Below are 19,669 nucleotides of genomic sequence, written 5' to 3' on the forward strand. Positions count from 1 at the left end.
GCTGACAGGAGAAATATGATGTTCATGTTGATAGTTTCGTCTTCACTCTAGGATCCTCTTGGGGTCATTTTTATGTTTGCTCACAAGCTTTTAAACTTGACTTTTTCTTCATTGGTCTGCAGCTCCAAGTTACATCCAAATTTACTATATGTGGTACCTTAGATACATGTTCGATATTACTTTGTACTGTTTATTACCCCTAAACCTGGTTTTGTCCAGCCTCAAGTCTGCAGTTCTTTAAGTGACCATGGGTGAGTTGTCTATACCCTCTCTTTTTATCCCATGCTTGTACTCCTCTCCATCCTGTGTCTCCACTTCTCAAGGCTTCTGCTATCATAGCAGGCCTGTGTTTTTCTATACTACATCACTGTGTTAGAGCTGTAAAGTGATGATGGTACTATGCAAAGATAAACAAAAGTAAAAACAAATTAGCCACAGACATCTGGGCAGTTGGAAGAATTATTGTTACAACTAAACCAAGTTTAATTGCAGGCTAAAACAAAGTTGCAGGCAGGTCAAGAGAAGTTCAGACAGAGCAAGCCTGAGAAGTCTTAAGTCCTCAGGATCTGCAAGCCCCCCTAGCAAGGCTTATGGCCAGTCACTAGTGATGGCAACATGGTATTACAGGGCTACAGGGTAACAGTGCTGCAAGTGCCAAGGCGGAACTCTGGTAACGCATGAGCTGTCATGTTACCACTGACCGTTACATACGGAGGTCTGCGGGTGATGCCCCACTCGGAAAGGTCCTAGGCTGCTTGTCAGTTGAATCTGGGAGTGCAAACCTGGAGGTGCCTCACAAAATACCAGTACTGCTCATTATACTGTTTATCTCAGTCTCTAGCGCTGCCTGCTCTCAGAGAGGAGACTCTGGGCTGGATCAACCTTTTGCTCTGACTCAGTCTTCATATTCAGCTTTTGGTCCTGCCCTTTCGCCAGAAGGTACTGCCTCTCTAGCAGAGGCAGCGGGTGTAGGAACGTGGGTCCACATTGAGATGCGGTTCAGTATCTTAGTTTAACCTGTTGCTGAACGTGGCTTTGATGAGATGGTGGACTATAAACTTGTGTGGCTGAAAATGCAGGTGCCTGTCCTCATCTGTGGCCGAAGAGCAAGACAGGTAGCTGTGGGCAGAAACATCATCTCTGCTGCCTTGCTTTGGAGATTTGACTACTGAGATAGGCAGCATGCTTATGAATTTCTGAGAAAGTGTAGTGGGAGGCACCGGGAGATAGAAGAAGCCAGCATCACTGTTGCTTGCCTTCAGCGTGCAAAAATTGACAGTCAAATATATCAGTCATGAGAGTGAGTTAGTCATGACCTTTAAGAAAGGAAAGTAATTTGGGATGCATCCTTCACATTTTCAGGCTTTTCTGTATCCTTGCAAAATTTGCTTTTAAAAAAAGTGAGATTCAGATAAACTTGGCCTGTAGTAACACACCAGTTTTATAAGGCATGTCAGTGCTTGGAGAATTGACAAAACTTTGACATTTAAGCTCATATTTTTGAGCACTGAGTGCTGCAAGGAGCTCAGCACTAATATTTGTTGTTTGTCGTTGCATAGCATTTATATGTTTTTGTGGTCGTTGCTACTATCCCTGCTGCAGTGTTACTTTTTAAAATAAACTTTTGAAGCCCACTAAACTAGGTCTAAAGATTGATCAGTACTAGTTGCTGAAAACAAACCAGTAGGTTGTGATTTCAATGATTTGAAAACTGATTTAGAAGCCCTGGGCTCCAGAAATCCATGGCCATACCCTATAGGAGTCTTAATTTTTCTCTGCGTTTTGGATTGAAGTGTTTGTTATATTTGGTCTGTTAGTAGATGAGAATCTTGTTATAGCAGAATAAAGTGTTGCACAATGAATATTGCAGCTACACAAGTACTTGCTACCTTCTCTGTCTGAACAGACTGCTTAATTCTGTAATATGTTGGAGTGAGGAGACATGAACCTTCTGAGTACCTACAACGTTTTTATTTGTCCACAGGTGTTCATACCTTTGCTCAGCTTACACATTAAACTGATCAGAGTAGTAGAAACACCTTTAGTTACTCTTTCCAAACTTTGTTTTATCTTTGTCTTTTCTGTCTTAGAGCTAGCATCATAATATCTGCTACAAGACCTATATTTTCTATAGTAGCTCCTTTGTCAATCACACTTCCACAAAGAGTATAGTATTTCAGTAAAACTGGGAAACCTCATGGAAGTTTTCACAAGCAGGGGACACTTGTTGAAATATATGATATTCTAATAGAAAGCTGCTGATCTTACATTGGAGAATGATTTATAATCAAATTTGTAGAAATATTTCAGTGGTATTTGGTCTGATTTCCTCTTATGAGGTCACTTCAAAGACACACAAGGCTTTTATGGTCTACTTTTTTTGTAGGTCATATACTTTATTATGTTTATTCCAGTTTTGTGTTACTGATTTAGACCTTTTAAATTCAGCAATCAAATATGGCAAGTTTCAATATATTTCAGTTATTTTTCCAGTATGTTTTAGAATGACCCATGTCTGTCAATACATGTAATCTCACCCACGCTCTGCTACAAGAATCCATTTAATAAATTATATTGTTGGGTCCTATTAGCAACAATTCAGTTTATACTTGACGTGGACTTTGCTTTATGCAAATGTGGTGAAATGTACCTTCTCTTAAAATCCAGGTGCAGTTTATTACATGTTAAAAGTACGTAAGCATATACGTTGGTCAGGAAACTTAATTGTGTTCCTGGTAAAATTACAGCTTTCTATGAGCTCTTTCACTGGGCCTTGCTTAGGTTTTCCTGTTTCTTTTTTATTACTTCAGTTCTAGACTTACTGTCTGCTACTGATAATTCTCATCAGCAGAGTCACTAAAATGAAACTATTGTTGATGTTAAAGTGTGGAAATGTTGGTTTCTCTAAAGTTACCATCTTAACCTCTTTTTTCTGAAGAGCGTCAGTAGTGTTCTTCCTTGTGGCATGCAATGGGCAGACGGTGACATCCTGAGACCTCTGAAAAATTACTTTTTAATGTTTTCTGGCTTTGTTGGGAAATGAAATTGTGACTTCTTTTTCTGAAAAAGGGATGTCTGCAGCAGTTCCTTGCCTATAGCAGAAAAACTTGGACAAATGAGTGCATCAGACCCTGCCACTTCACTTCCCACTTCCCCTTCTGGTTGGCCCTGCTCAGAGCGCGGCTGCTGTGGCCGCGCTGTGAAGGGCCGGGAGGATGTGTGTGTGTTTGTGTGTGCGGGTGGGAGGGAGGCATGGGGCGCAGGGGGAGCTGGGGTAGCACAGCTGTGTCCACTGACCCGGAGTGCGCCTGCTGCTTTGGGCGATGCAAACACAGGCTAACACGGCCCCTGTAGTCATCACCGAGTCTCCTCTTGCTCCTTCCCAGTGCGTGTGCTCCTGAATCATTTTTGAATGTATAAACGTTTTAGAGTATATAAAGGCTCAAGGCCCACTCAGAAATGGTTTTATTTCTTCTTTCTGTGTCTGTCTTGGGGCATAGCTAATGGCTGACAGGTGATGAGTGGTATCTTTTGCTCTGTTTAGTCCTGAGTCCTACCACTTCTTGAGAAGCAGCTCAGCAATCCATCCTTCCTCAAACCTACCAACCCTCCTCCCTTTTGGCTGTCATCTCAGCTCACATCTACCTTTATCTGGCTGGTGGAGAACCCTGTGTGAAGCTCCAGTTTCTCCTCACGACTTGGGCAAGAAAGCAAACCAAATTCTGGGGGTCTTTGGCCCATATCCTAGGAGTCTGGGCAGGGTTTTCTGAATGAGTTTGAAGTCTTTGACAGGGCCAGCAATGTGGGGTCTGCATGCTGTCTAAATAGATTGTCAAGGAAAATATTTTCAGAAAAGGGCAAGACACTCAACCAGCACACCTCCCCCACCCCTTACTATAGCTTGCAGGGTGAGCTGAGTGTTAACCCACAGGGTAGGACTGACATGAAAAAGGGTTCCTTTCAGTAGGACAGATATCCCACCGAGGTGCTGAAATGGGAACAGTGGTGGGAAGCACAGACTGTTCCTGGTCTGGGTGGAGTTGGATGGTTATGCTTCCAAACTGTCAGCATCCCACCACTTGTTTACAGGACTCCAGAAAGGAATCCAGGGAAGAGCCTTGCAGTCAGCATCTTGGCCCGCAACAACCCTCTGTCCCATTGATTTAGAAAGTTCAGAGTAAACAAACAAATAATTTTATTTTCCAGGAAGAAGAAGTGAAAGCAGCACAGAGGAGTCAGATATCTGGAACCAAAAAAGAATTATTTCATTTGAAAAGTCATCCAGTATCAAGGCCATTAGGCATAGTCTTGGCATGCACTATGTAAGAAAAAAGGATATATGGATCAGAAATACACACACAAAACACAGTTCAGGACGACGCAACAGATGTTGATGGAGAGATATGCATCAGCAGATTTGTATTAGTAGCATGAGACTCTAGTTTTGCTATGCTGCCTAAGTCCTGGTTAATAGTCTTTGTGGAATATTACTCCCACACTAACATTTATTTTAAATTTTCTAAATACTTGACACTGTTTCATTTCCTGAGTCAATTAGTTATGGCTTGTTGAAAACACATGTTAGAGACAGAAGTCACACATTTCTGCTTTGTCCTCTGATGCTGCTATGTATTTTTAATTTATGTAAATGTTTTAAACAGTAAGCGTAGGAATCGCAGCAAGTCAGAGCAATGCCATGTAAAAATGAAAAGTGCTTGGGAGATTTTTCCAGTGCGCCTGTGAACTAATGGAGCTTTCCTTCCATGTAGGAAAATGTCGTGTAAGGAAAGTAAATGACTGGCTAGTCTGTGACCCTGGAGTGCAGCCCTGTTGCACAGGTGAAGCTCACTGTAACCCAGTGATTTCAGAGCAGAATGAGAGATCCCATCAAACACATAGAGGACAGTGCTGACTGCTGATTGCTTTGACCAGAACACACTGGCTTTAACTAGTGCTATGTTAGTCTGTGAAGTGGATGAGGATTATGGGCAGATAGATCAGATAGTTCCCTAAATTTTTTGATGTAATCCAAGCATGCCCAAAATTTCTGATTACAGATCTAGTTTCAGTGCTTTTATCCCTCTGTGTCTTCTATGGTCCTTCTCTCTCATTGCCTGTATGTTGGAGGATATTTTACTGCTACCTGTCTCTAATCAACAGCAATATGTAATCTTTAGCAAAAGTGAAGGTGTGGCCAGTTCATCTCCATTTCAAGTCATAAACTGTTGGTTTTTTTTCTGTTTTTCTGCCTTTGTTCCCCTGCCTCACCCTTTCCTGTGGCAGGAGGAGCTCAGAGAGGGGGTTAAACTCTCTGTTTTTTCCAGTTTGAGCAATGCTGTTTCTGCCTTGTGAGCGTCATGGTTATGGTGAAAGAAGGCTTAAGAAGAGGCAGGCTTTAGGAGCATGTCCAAAGGACTATCTAATTCAGAAATGCGTTTCCAGTCCAAACTCCTCAACAGAAAATATGTCCCCTGTTCTCATGGGCTTTTGCGTGTCTGTATGGGTAGTGTGAGAGCCCTAGGTCATGAGGAGAAATGTCATCCCGTGCACAGGAAACTTCACCACCATGTACCCAACACGTTTCTTGTGAAGAGGGTAAAGAATAATTTAGAGTAAACACCATCTATAAGCTGTTTCAGTTTCTGTTGGGAAAACAGTAGATTACGCCGAGAGGGTTGGACTTCAAACTGCTCTGTAGCAAAACCAGTCATTTTCCATGGCATTATGCTGTGCTCAACTAGGTCAAAGCTGTTCTGCAAAATGAAACAGAGCTGTGCTTTTTCTTCTTTAGTTAGCAAGAGTGTGTGTTACAAATGTTTACTTCTACATGTGGGTGTGCATATTATTGTGCTCATAGGAGTACTGAAGAAATAGAAGTATTTGATGACAAGTGAAAGTAAAACAATAGCTCATTAAGTTAAGAATGCTAATTGTATTCCAGTTGTGAATATAGCCAAATAGTCTTAATTTGCACAAAGACCTAAGTGGCCTAAATTGCAGTTTTCTATTAAAAGTACTCAAATATATTAAAGAGATAAAATTAGGTTTTTAGATTAATTGAGAGTGCTGAAGTTCATAGGGGGGAAGGATCAAGAATAAAGTCTGTGACTTATAGATTTGTCTATAAGCAAGTGGGAGAGGGTGCACAGGAAAGCAAAGAGAAAGAAAGCTACTTTCTGCGGCTGAAATGGCCTTTTATCTAAATATCACTGAATGGTTGCATTTGGGGATTTCCACACTGCACAAATACATTCATTGTATCTTGCGGTGGTTTATTTCATTTTCTTCTGGAAGACTTTTCCCTGTTCTTGCTGAGGTCACCCACTTGCTCAGAATCCTGAGGAGGGCTTCAGAGAGTGGCAAGAAGACTCTTCAGGGCAAGCTTAGATTTTTGTCCTTGGTAATCAAGATTCTGGTCAGTGGAAGAGGGGGACATTGAGCCAGCTTGAGAGGAGAACCTAGATTTAAGGGGCAGACTGAGAGGGGGAAATACAGCCTCTTTGTGGAGCTGATGGACTAGCACCTGCCCAGCATGTTCTTGGTGGGGAAGTCATTTCAGTTGGAGGCAAAGGTCCATAATGGATGCTGGCACCACAAGGTGCATGGTAAGTTAGATGTCCCAGATCATGGGATAACTAAAGGGGAGTGAAACTCTGTTGTTGACCAATGCATCTGCAGTAGATGTAGTTGGTGTTACCACCCTGATGAGTTTGGGCAGAAGGAAGAACCTGACTCAAGGTGTCAAGCTCATGGCTCGGAGTTTTCCTGTTGTTGTGATTTGTGTGAGATTCAGGACATTCATCAAATGAGACAGAAGAGTGAAGTCCTTGTGAGATTCTAAAAAAAGTAACTCTTAATCAGTGTTGGTCTTAGCAGGCTTATGCTGGGAGCTGCTGTGCTCTGAGCTGACGTTCTGCTCTTGGGCTGCCTCTGCAGCCGTGAGTGATAAGTTGATCCAGACCTTCACCTCAGACCCTGAAGCATAGTCAATAAAGTTCCTTGCAGCTTCTGTGAAGCAGCTGTGGGACGGTGGAATTGCTGAAAGATTGGTCTTAAGCCAGCATGGCAAATCTTGTTTCACTACCAAGGTTTTCTATGGTTGGAGGTTAAAAAAAAAAAAGTCTGTATGCTAGTATACTAGAGATAGTGGTGTTACATGGAAGACAACATAGTCATAACTTAGCATAGTCTGGCATTTCATCCTTTCCGTTGTTTTGTCCATAATGGTACAGTTAATAGGATGTTAGGTGGAAACATGGCCATGTGGTAGGTCCAAAATACTTACAAGTATCAAGCAGTATTCACTTCCACTTCTTTGTGTATTGCTGAAACGTTGTCAGCCAGAGAAACTTTTTACCAAGATGTTGTCTGAAGAGTGCAGTTGGCTGAAGGAGCCCTCTTGATGTTTCGAAATGGAATCTTCAGGAACAGGAACCCTAATTTGTAAGGTTCAGAGAGTGGACCTTACAGTCTAGAGAGTGGTAAAACTAACTACAGTTCAATAAGCGCCCCACAACTACTTTTTCACTCCCCCTTGGAGATGATGGTAAACTTGTAGTAGGATTGCACCCCGTTTTTTTAAAGCATTAAAGAAGCTGTCACACTCTCCCTTTCTCTATTATTCTCTTCATATAGATGTATCAGTAATATTTGGCCTTCCCTGCTGTTGCATTTTCTGCTTTGGCATGCCTCTTCACCCAGTCAAATGCCGTAAACCCAGAGCACTATGGCTGTAGAAAAGGACAGTCTCAAAGTTTGCCCAGCTGCAGCACCAGGCCTAACCTAGTCATCTAAATTACTCCTATAATTAGAAAGAGAGAGAGTGAGTGATGGGGTGATTCATCCCACCTACCCTGGAAAATGGTGACTCATGCTCTAGAAGTGCCTGTGTCTCACCATTGACTATGTAGAGAACCTGGGCAGTGAGTTGAGATCAAATACCTGCTTCCTATGCAGTTTAGGTGAGATAAGATCCTTTCCATAAGCGGTGACAGCTCATACCTATGTTCTTAAGCAATCTTGGGTAGTTGGAATGGCTGGTGATTAAATCAAAAAGCTCAGACTAGACTTCCCCGTCTCTTTTATAGTAGTACGGCATACAGGAGGTCTTAAAAGGCATATCTTATTAGTGCGAATGTACTTGAATGAGGTGGTATCACTAGCAAATACAAATCTTCAGTTAACCTGTAATAGATTTAAAAATTATTCACTTTTCCTGTATGTTTATTGCTAGCTGTTCATAGAAGCCTCTCTCGCATAGTAATCTCACCAAATGGACAGAGCCCTACATCCTGACCTTTTGAACTTGTGTTTTGACACAGGATCTTTTCTCCTGACAGTGGCGATTATAACTCTTCCAAACAGCAAAATTTAACGAAGTTTAACTATAGAAAAGCAGGCATAATAACAAATGCTGTCTCATGCTCAGTGTATCATACACATTCCTTTTTCTTAATAGCACCAAGCCTTTCAGTAAAGATTTTAATAAATGTTTCTGACAGCCATTCCACCCACTCACCAAAGCTGACCTGAAGTCAGTCCTTTTCAGCATACACTTATTTCTTTGTGCTCCTGCTCTGACTGGCTATTGCTATGACTAGGGCTGGGTGAGGTCCAACAGAGGATCAGACTCTTTCTATTTTCAGTAAACTCTAGTGTGAGAGCTAGTAATCAGAAGTTAAATTTACGGTTAATCTGAGAATGGTACCTGCCTGTTTTTTGTAATTTATGCTGTATAATAAGATTGATTACTTATGTTGATTATTTTGTTAATTTTTTAGATGTGGACTTAACTGATGTTATGAAATGTAAAATCCCTCCACACATGAGGAAAAGAGCCCTCTGTAAGTATGATCAGTGTAATTAAATTAAAAATGTATCATTACATGAGAAATCAATATTGCAACTTAAATGAATAGTTGAAAACTTAGAGAGCCTTGGAAAATTATGCTGGGTGATGTTTAAATAGAAATAGTTTCAAAACAAAGAAGATACTGACCCTATTTTAACTTCTCAAGGATTGATCCTGTTTAAGGATGTCATCAACTACAGAGATTTTACCTGAAAAACAACTGGACTTTTTAACCTAACTGTACCTGTGTGAACACATTAGTTATTCTCTGATAACGTATTTGTAGGATTTGGGGGAAGGGGCTATGGCATCCTGCCTAAATCTCTGCAAGCACATTCTGTAGGTGTTCTGTTTCATTGGGCAGTTAGGTTTAATGGACTTACACACCATTAAACGTCACATTACATAAAGAACAAACCGAGGAAAACCTGTTGCTGAAAGAAAGAAAGAAAAATTAGTAGGATGGAAAGACTTGGAAACTGGAAAAGAATTTTGATGGAAGTTTTATTTCACCAAATCTTAGGACATTCAGTACTATTTGAGAAAGACTGGTGATTCTCTATCCCCTTAACCACTTGTACAAAACTGTCAAAGAAATGTTCTTGACCCTAGGTTTCCCGTAGCATAATCTCAGATGTCTATGCTTATAAAGTAATTTAATTAATGAAATAGATTGAAAGGTACAGAAGAGAAATGGTCCGAACTGGGTGCCTCTTTAAGAGAGGGACTCAGAACAAAGAAATCCCTGGGCGTTTATACCCTTACAAGCTGTACCTGCACTCCTCATGCGCCTTGCACGCACCTCTTGGTCCAATGGTAATTCTTGGTCTGGGGTCCTTTTGTTCCTTACTGGATTATTCCTCTGTCTCCAGACAGGCCGTGACTTTAGCAGTTCTTATCTGAAAGAATTACAGCTTCCTCTGACAGTAGGAGGCTCCTTATCTCCCGGTTCACACTGGTGCCGAGGCCTGCCTGCCTGGATCCAGCAACCAGGCCAGGATAAGCTCGTGACAAGAGACCTGGAATTCCAGAGAGCTCATACTCTCTTGCTCATTCATGCGACGCTAAGTTATTCAAACATAAAAATACAGCTGAAAGAACAGAATATGTTTGAAGAATTTAGTTGATTAAATGTAACTCTGCAACAAAAACCACAACTGGATGCCGTCCTGAGCAACTTGGTCTAGGTGACCCTGCTTTTGAGCAGGGGGGTTGGATTAGATGAACTCCAGAGATCCCTTCCAACCTCAACTTTTCTGTGATTTCGTACGAACTAGAAAACTGCCCTCTTTAATTTTTTGACTGTCATAAATTATATCCATAAGCGGAGTGTTGTTTTGTATGCTGTCAATGAGTTTCAAAGTTTTTGTGGATGTGACGTTCAGAGCTCTCAGTTTCTGCTTCTTCCACTCAAGAATTTACTTTTTTCCTATTTAGAACTGGCTTATGACATATTGTGTAAACCTGAGTTGAATCACTGAGGCAAACTATTAGTTCTGAGTAGCAATAGATTGGCCCATCCAAATTCCTTCCTCCCTAGAATGAGCTCCCCATTTAAAATCTCATTCCTAAGCTCATGTGGATGGCCAGGGTTGTGTTCAATTCATTTGTCTTAGGTGCTTAACTTGCATCTGAATTTTAGGTGTCCAGTGAACAGTGCTGGTTAAGAAGATGCTGGAGTTCCCTGTGGAGAAAGGGAGATTGTTTTGAAAACCTCCAGAAGGAGATGCTGACTAGTTAAATTTAGAGGCTTAAGTTAGGTAGGTTGAATGTTCCTTTGGAAGCCTTCAGACAGTTTTAAAATGCCTATTTAGAACACAAGTGAAAGCTAGGTGTTTTATTTAATTAGAGTGCATCTTGCCCATTGTTAAGTCCCTCAGCCTAAGAGGAATTAGTCACTGTAGTGACTAGGAATTAGTCACTGTCACCTTTCAGGTTTGTCAAATTTTGCTCCTAATCTCACTTCCTAAATGAATGGAGTTTGTCATAGTAGAATGAAATGAATACAAAAGTTCCATAACCGTGGTGCTAGCGTGGCTGACATAAGGAACATTCAAATTTATCAGCCAGACCAAAGGCACCACATTTAACAACGTAACCAAATTTTCTATAGGCTGTGGGTTTCCTTCCTAGTGTAACATTATACTTTGTAGGCCTTGCGAGGGGAAGAACAACTGTCGTGGATGTCTGTAGACCAATAAAGTGTAGGGTGAAGGAAAAGCACAGACTCTGCCCTTTTGCTTTTTCTTTGTATCACCAACCCAGAATTTTAGCCTCGCCCTGGTCCAGTAGGTTTTATTTACAGTTTTCAGTGTCCCTTTCTCATGGCAGTAGAGCCTGGAAGGACACAGTGGGCTGACACCAACAACATTTCCCGCCCTTTTGTTCTGCTTTCTGCTGACCCGTTGTCCCTTTGTCCTTACCCCTTGTCCTGCCTCTGCAGACAGAGGCCCCATCTGACAAATTTACTTGTGCTCCCCAGGGATTATGAAAACGAGGAAACTTCGTTAAGGATGGTTTAATAACTTAGACAAAGGAGAAGAGCAGCTGGTCTGTTAACGAGTCTCTCGCAACCCCCATTCTCTGACAGAAGAGCCGTTCTTGCATGTGTTACAGTCTTCAACAATGTACAGTAAAACGCTACAGATGTATGGTTCTTGCAAATCGAGTTACTGTGCATTGGATCTGCCTTGAGCGTTTTATCTGAATGACCTGAGGCAATTTTATGGCAGTAGGTTTGCTGCTGTTTAAAGGGACAGTAGCTGACAGTGGCCTAAAATTTTGGTGTATGTTTTTGCTGTCTTTATTGTGTAGTGTGGTAATGTTAGAGGAATAGAAGCTGGAGACACAATCTGCTATTCAGTAAGACAAACATCGGTAAAGCCAAGCAGTGAGAAAAGAAGGGTTCTTCATGACAAAATGACAGCAAGAGAACACAGTCCCCGCCATGGGGCAAAGTCCCGCACAGTGCAGCGGGCCTCCACCATTGATGTCACCTCTGACTTGCTGGGCCTTTCTCTAGCAGGTAGGTAGCTTCATGCCAGCCGTGGCTCTGTTGCTCCTTTCAGAATCTACCTTGTACTAACATTGTTTTTTTTCTTTTGATTGCTAGAAGATTTAGATGTATCTGGTTATCTGGAAGGAACGAGATAAAGGAATTATACTAAAAAAATTACATAGTTAAACTTCATATTTAAAATAGACAAAATATTAAAATTGGAGAGGGATTTAAAAATATATAAATTAAACTTGATTTTGTGCAGTTAAGTTTATCAGCCAAAAATAAGCAACGGGGGGGAAACCAACAAGAGAATGCCAAGGTCTAGGAAAAGGCTTGGCAACCTCCTTGTTTGACATTGTATAAAATTTTCAAGAGAGTTCAAGGAGCTGTGAATGATCTCCCTCATCTTTTATAGTGAGTAAATTAGGATTGTAACCCCCAGAGGCTTTCTTTGATTAGTAAGAGAGACAGGTACTTTCAGACTTCTTCCTATTCACTGATCACAGAGGAAACGTGTCTGATTTAATAATTTGGAGTTATTAGTGTCTCAGACACTTAAGTGCCTTTAATCCTGTTATTTTCTACTGAGATTGGGCATTTTATATTCCCATATTCCATATAATCTTGCAGTTTTACATGTTTTAACATGTTTTATAAAATGAGCTAATCTCAGGTTTTTCAGACCATTTGTAGATACCAAAGATTACCATAGAAATATTTTAAATACCAGTCATGAATTAAAAATACTGACTTTTTTTGTGTATAAAATTTATTTTACTGTATGACTGCAACTTCAGGAAAGTATTCACATGACAGCAACATTTGGCTAATATTGTGTTAATTTTTCTGATTTACAGGAAATATTCAGGATCCAGATGAGCCGATTTTAGAGTTCAGTTTAGGTATGCGTAGTGATTTTTATGCTAATTTTGGTAATACATGCTGTTGAGTATGTGTGCGGTTTTTTAATTGTTGATTTTGAAGTGCTTTTTGCATTGAAACTTTGATGTGATTTTTATGGAGATGGCATACAGTTTTCTTGCTGCCTGTACAGTATCTTTTGATAAGCAGCCAGCAGTTTAATTTTGTGATTTTTTTTTTTAGAAGTCTGTAATTAAAGCATCTGTCCTGTAAAATTTTAAATGTTTACTATGTGAATGCTATTTTTAAATGTTTATTTTGTTTATGTGAAGATATAGTGAAACTGTCTTCAGTTTCAGTATATCAGTAGTTCAGGTCTTCAAGCAAACTGAATATTTACTGGAAACACCATTTTAGGACAGATTATTTTGTAAGAGTTACTAACTATTACGCATACCTTCTTTCCTGTGGTCTTTGCTGTCAGGTGATAATGTGAGATGCAGAAGTGACCTGATTTCTGGGATGGTTAAATTTGGACAAGAAGCTTGTGAACTCACTTGAAGAATAAGGGAAAAATATTTTCTTCATGAAAATTCAGTCTACATTTTCAACTGCAGCATGGTTTTCTTAGCTTAATAGTGGGCTAATGTTTGGAAGATTATGCTCTTAACAGTATGTTTGAAATGAAAATTAGAAAATTTTCTCAAATGTATGTAATTGTGTCATGAATAATAACCTTAAGAACTCCTTAGAACTGAATAAGGTACTTTAATTATTTTCAGATAAATTAAAAATATCTAGAACTGCAAAGCTATTTAGTATATGTTTGAACATTTCGCTTGCCCAGGTAGATTTTAGAATTAACTTTAGGCATCTAGCTGAAGCAGAGTTGGACCACTCTGTAATTAGCTGTATCTAGCTAGACAGAATTTGGCTCTGAAGTTTAACCTAATTGTGTAGAGTCACTCACTGAAATTTTTGGTGGTTGTTTCCTGCTCACCATAGTCCCTTCCCAGCAGTTAAACTCACAGTAACACTTTAGGGGAAGTACTTACTGTCCTTTTGCAATTACAAGCTAGTTCTCCTCGTAGCAGTGCTGCTTGGTCAACGTTCAAGCACTTCTATTGGTTCTCCATGCCAAAATGCTGTTTGGTAATGGGCTTAATGGAGCGTGACTTCAGATCAAATGCAGCCATGCTCATGAGATTCCCAGAGGAAAGCCTACCCATATACGCTGTCCTAATGAGCTCTGCCAGGGGGGTGGATAGGCGGGCGTTAGCATAGAACAAGTTTAAATCACAGCTCTACAGCTTGGAGCCAGACCGGTCTGATGCACATTTACTGTTTGTATGCACAAAGGTGAGTGATGTCTGCCTTTATAGTGGAGTGGTAGAATGAGTATTAGGCCCTTCATCGCTTTGTTGCTCATATATAAGCAATATATGCTTATATAATATATGCTTATATATGCATATATAATATAATATGCTTATATAAAAATGTGAAGTCTTACAGCAGTATGAAAAAGATCCTGAATCTAAATTTATTTATCTGTTGCATACCTAAAGCTTGCAGTGAGCTGCTAACTCCGTCGCTAGATCGAAAACCAAATAGTTTTGTAGCAGTGAGCGTAACTACACCTCCTCAGGCATTCTGGACGAAGCATGCACAGACAGAAATTATTGAGGTAAGTGGTGAGGTACTCCTGGATTAGATTTAAAATTGAAGCTAGCACAGGAAGCATTTCTTCCTAACAAATATCACCTTGCATTAATTTTTGCCTATTTTGTTTATGTTTACAGGGAACGAGTAATCCTATCTTTCTAAGCAGCATTGCCTTTTTTCAAGACTCTCTTATCAATCAAATGACACAAATCAAACTCTCCGTGTATGATGTCAAAGATAGATCTCAGGGAACAGTAAGTTTTCTTTATTCTGTTGCCTCCTCAGTCAGTGTGGAGCGAAAAAACAAGAGGCAAGGAGAAAAAACTAATAACCTTTGTGGAGGAAGACAAAGGGGTAGCAGCATCAATCCTAGAGAAAGCAACATGGGTACGGGAAGGAGGGACAAATGCTGCGAGATGGACTTGGCAGAGTGGGAAGAGTTGCCAGTTATTTCAAATAAGGCTTGCTGGCAGCGACTTTGGGAACGACTGATTTAAATTAAGAGGTCCTGTCGCTTGTTCTCTTCTGTTGTGGACGTTTTTACTGAACTAGAGAACAAATGGGATCCAGCGTCCCTGACTGAGGCCTCTAACCTGTGCCAAAATGTTGAGCCCGTAATGAAACAGTCCTTATAAATGGAGCTGCTAAATTCCGTGTGTAGTAGACGCAGTCTGGTGGAAGTTTTTCACAGGGAGCAGTCATGTCTATCTTAAGTTTAGGAACTTTAGAAGTATCTTAGAAGTCTGCTTCTCTCACTGCTTAAGATTTAGATGCAAACCAGTGACGAACTCAGGCAGATTAGATTCTAACAGAGGCCGCTACAGGCCTCTAATCTATGTTGTGTGAAATGGAAGGAAGAGAAAACAAAAGTCCAATGGAGCCCTGGGTGCTTCTGTAGTATTTTTGCAGAGGATCGCCAATTGTAAGATAGAACTTGCCATTAAATGTTTTTAATCCGGAGTAATGGAAAAATCATAATTTCAGTGTCCAAAACTTAATTTAGTAAAAAACAGGCCCACACTAAAGCCAGTGTTTTCTCAGAAGGCGACATGAGTTCAAATTAAAAGTGGAAAGCATCAGAGGGAACTTAGCTATTTTGGAACGCTTTCTAGTTGGTTATGAAAAATGGTTACTTGTTGTCTCAATTACTCTTTCTACTACCAGTATCAAGAATTCCACAATACCAAAATTTTGTGAGTGTTTTTACAAAACAGGAGGTTGTATCTGAGTAGGAGGTTGCTTTCAGGAAAGCATCCATGCGCTTGGCTTCCTGACACAGAGATGCTCTGGGCTGTTTTGCCCACATAATTTTTTTGTATTGCTCTTGAAAATCACTCTGCCCTGATCCCTTAGTGATTGTGTTCAGGTGTAAGATTTATTGCCTTACTGGAAAAAGTCTTTAGCGCCAGGTCTGCCAAGTAACTACTTGGATCTATGGGCAACTCACCCTGGGCTGTTGCCCAGATTGCTGCTTCAGGTCCCATGTGCCTGCTTTCCCATGGTTTCCTCAGGGGTAGCAGGGCACCTCTGTAGAGTGCATCGTGGGGAGGCTCTGGGGAAAGAGGAATACCTTCTGAGGAGGTGCATTCTTCAGGAGGAGCCAAATTTGGGCCAGAGAGGGACTATGAAGTGTCAACCTACTCAGTTTGAGTCCCGTTCAGTCATTGCTTTCAGCATTCCAGTATTGCTGGGCCTAAGCTTCTATATACTGAGGTGCTTCCCCTGAAATTCTAGAGAAATAAAACAGTTTATTGTCCTCTGATAGAAAAAGGATTTTTGATAAATTATAAAATTTATTAGATTTTAAAAGGGTTTAATTAGTTATGCATGAGCATATGTAATTAAATGTTTGTTCTCAGGCTTTTTTTTGTGCATAGTAATTGTATCTTGGGCTTTGCTGCTGTGGACAAAGCCTTTGTTCATTGTAAAGGCAAATAGTCACAATTCCAATACTCATCTTCTTCCAGATGTATTTGTTGGGTTCTGGGATGTTCACTGTAAAAGAACTACTTCAGGAGAAGAATCACAGGTTGCACTTAACACTAAGGTTTGTAATGTTCTCCTCCATTTAGGAATTAACAGTCTTGAAAGCATGCTTAAGATATGTTGAAAGATGTTTGTGGGATGTGATGAAAACTGGTTGTTTGTTTGTTTTTTTTTAAGTTCCAGGCCACTACTAAGGAAAAACTAGTTTGCATTCATGATAATTCAAACACGTAGAACAAGACCATGGAGAAGGATGTTAGACATTGGTTCTAATTCAACAAGTCAAGAAAGTACTGTGAAGACCAATTTAATTTTTGTGCATTTCATCCTATCACCTCAGTCTATGTGTCTGTGGAGAGTGGCAAAATGGAGTATTTTTAACTATGTTGATATATAAAGAGCCTGCAATGGGGAGAATGAAACCCATTGAAACAGAGGTCTTCACTGTTTGGGATACCTTGACTTAGATAAATCTAGGCTCTACTATTTCAACACCTGCCTGTTGCTAAATTGTGAATTTGTTGTTGAAGAGTCTATTTATAATGCACTAAGAATCAGAGGAGTTGCATTACAGCAACATTGATTGATGTAATTTTCTAGTTTAATTCATATTGGAAGCTTTCATGGAAGCAACGTGGTTCAGGAAGGAATGACAAGGAGGGTGTGAGTCTAATACCAAGCCTTAAGGTAGTAGTTCTAATCATAGGAATCGAACCACACTCATGGAAGTCAGTGTGGGAAGAAGTTAAATGGAGGCTGGAGAAGAATGAAGAAAGCGAAGTAAGGTTAAGGAAAGAAAGCTCTAATGTGTAAATGCACGTTGTAGTAGTGTATGTTGAAAGTAGGACAGGCATCCCTGTCAGGGAAGGCAAGGGGAAGTCAGTTGAAGGGGGGAAGCATAATCAGAGAGTCTGAGGAAGATGGCGTTGGTAGTCTCAGGATAATGAGCACTAGAAACAGTGACTGTGACAAACTTGCAGAAATTTCTTAGCCCAGACAGAACTTACAAGACATGGACAAAGCTTTTCATGCAAAGAGAAGAGATGGGTAAAGTTTTGGGCTTTTTCACAATGCGTTATAAAGAAAAAATTGACAGGTGTTAACAGGGGGGAGCAGATGAGGGAGAGAAGTCAGAAAAGGCACCAGAATTATGACACTGATGTTGGGTAGAATAGTCTGATTTATCATAGGTGTGAAGATGAAGCTGTTTTGAGAGAGATTAAAAAGAGGAGGAATATGATGGCAGGAGTTTCATGGTTGTGTGTTAGAGATGGTTATTCTGTTAGCCTTATTCTTTCATGACTAAGTTGAAAATGGACTTTATTAAACTCTCTTGTTTTGATATCAGCTGTGTTCTGATTGTCAGAGCAAAGAGTGTGAATACATGCATGTCTTCGTATTGTCACGTTACCCCTCAGATGTATAAGCTGGATGCTGAGCAATGTCCAAAATTAGACCTTTTCTTGTAGTCATCTTGTGTGCTTATTTCTTTTGCCTCTCCAGCATTGTCTGTTCCAGAGACTTTTTTTTTTTGCTCTTAGTTGTCCCAGCATATTTTTAAATGTAAACAACAATTTTAAAATACCATTTAGAATCTATCTTAAAACAATAACATAAAGTCTCTGCCAGACTTACTGTGTGTCATGGGTGAGACAGAATAAATGACAGCTGTGGTAGATCTGGATACTAGTGTGTATTTAAGAACCAGCGAGATTAGAGCTTTTACCCCACTTGATTCTCTGTTTCTGACTCACTCACTCACTCCCCCCTCAGCCATGTTTTCGTACGCTCTCAGTTTCCCTCCCCAGCCGGGTGATGGCTCCTGGTCTGGGAAGGTGGGACAGAAAGTGGCATCAGTTTGTGCTGTGTAGCTGCCCAGCTGTTAGTGACCTATTTCAGTTGATAGTGGCCAGGTCCCTAGCATTTGTTTTCTCAAAACTCCTTGATCTCACGGATCTTCTGTGGATAATCCCCGCTATCAATAGAGGTTGGGGGGTGAAGGGATTGAGAGCAGCCCTGCCGAGAAGGACTTGGAGGTACTGGTGGATGAAAAGCTGGACAGGAGCCACCAATGTGCGCTTGCAGCCCAGAAGGCCAACCGTATCCTGGGCTGCATCACAAGCAGCGTGGCCAGCAGGGTGAGGGAGGGGATTCTGCCCCTCTGCTCCGCTCTGGTAAGACCCCACCTAGAGTCCTGCGTGCAGATCTGGAGCCACCAGTACAGGAGAGACATGGAGCTGCTGGAGCAGGTCCAGAGGAGGGCCACAAAAATGATCCAAGGGCTGGAACACCTCTCCTATGAGGAAAGGCTGAGAGAGATGGGGTTGTTCAGCCTGGAGAAGGCCGCAGGGAGAACTTCCTGTGAGTTTTCAGTACTTAAAGGAGGGCTATAGGAAAGATGGGGATGATCTTTTTAGCAAGGCCCATTGTGACAGGACGAGGAGTAATGGTTTTAAACTAAGGGAGGGTAAATTTAGACTAGATATAAGGAAGAAAATTTTTACGATGGGGGTGGTGAAACACTGGCACAGGTTGACCAGAGAAGTGATGGATGCCTCATCCCTGGAAACATTCAAGGCCAGGTTGGACGGGGCTCTGAGCAACCTGATGGAGTTGAAGATGACCCTGCTCACTGCAGGAGGGTTGGGCTAGATGACCTCTAAAGGTCCCTTCCAACCCAAAGTATTCTGTGATTTTAGGATTCTGTGATCTTCCTCTGCCTCAGGGATCTTTTTTTCCATCAAGAATCTTCACCACCTTCTTCCCTAGACCATTTCTTTTCAAGAACCTTCTTCTTAGCATCAGCTCTTCTTTCTGGAAAGCCAGCCCCTGGGTTTCCCAGTCTAAGTAGTCTATCAGCAGAAGCACAAAATATGATCAGCCTCCTAACTTGGTGACTTTGACTCATGCCTCTATTAAGCAGAGGATTTAGGATGTGCCATTTCTGTTTAGTCTATGTATTATCAAAATTTACCAGTTACAGCTGTACTAGGCTTCTGACTGAGAGTTTAAATGTTCAGGTTTGGACATTTACACGCACAGGTACACACACACACACACGTGTGCGTGCATGCAATTATTTGCTCTCTGTTAATGTTCACCGTTTAAGATGGTTTTTACCTATGACAGGCTAATTGAAAAATCTGAACTCTTTCTGGATTTACAGAAGTATTGAAACACATGCATGGTTTTAGGTTGCCTTCAGATCGGAGGTCTGTACAGTAACCCTGCAGAATGAGGGGAGTGTTTTGCTATTGGAATAACACTGGCTAGAATAAGAATATGTAAAATGAAGTTGAAAAGCT

General features: G+C 40.9%; 1 protein-coding gene across 13 annotated transcripts in view; it reads left to right on the forward strand.

The window, feature by feature from the left end:
- The window catches only part of INPP4A (inositol polyphosphate-4-phosphatase type I A), a 137,257-nt gene that overhangs the window by 71,021 nt on the left and 46,567 nt on the right, over positions 1-19,669 (forward strand). For all 13 annotated transcript variants that reach the window (XM_075427018.1, XM_075427038.1, XM_075427092.1 and 10 more), the window contains 6 exons: positions 8,781-8,843; positions 11,666-11,876; positions 12,710-12,754; positions 14,282-14,400; positions 14,516-14,632; positions 16,346-16,425. In XM_075427018.1, coding sequence (XP_075283133.1) covers positions 11,771-11,876; positions 12,710-12,754; positions 14,282-14,400; positions 14,516-14,632; positions 16,346-16,425 — 467 coding nt within the window. In that variant the 5' untranslated portion in view covers positions 8,781-8,843; positions 11,666-11,770. The remainder of the gene's footprint in view (positions 1-8,780; positions 8,844-11,665; positions 11,877-12,709; positions 12,755-14,281; positions 14,401-14,515; positions 14,633-16,345; positions 16,426-19,669) is intronic.

Source organism: Opisthocomus hoazin, chromosome 1 (assembly GCF_030867145.1).
Source record: "Opisthocomus hoazin isolate bOpiHoa1 chromosome 1, bOpiHoa1.hap1, whole genome shotgun sequence".
Lineage (NCBI taxonomy): Eukaryota > Metazoa > Chordata > Aves > Opisthocomiformes > Opisthocomidae > Opisthocomus > Opisthocomus hoazin.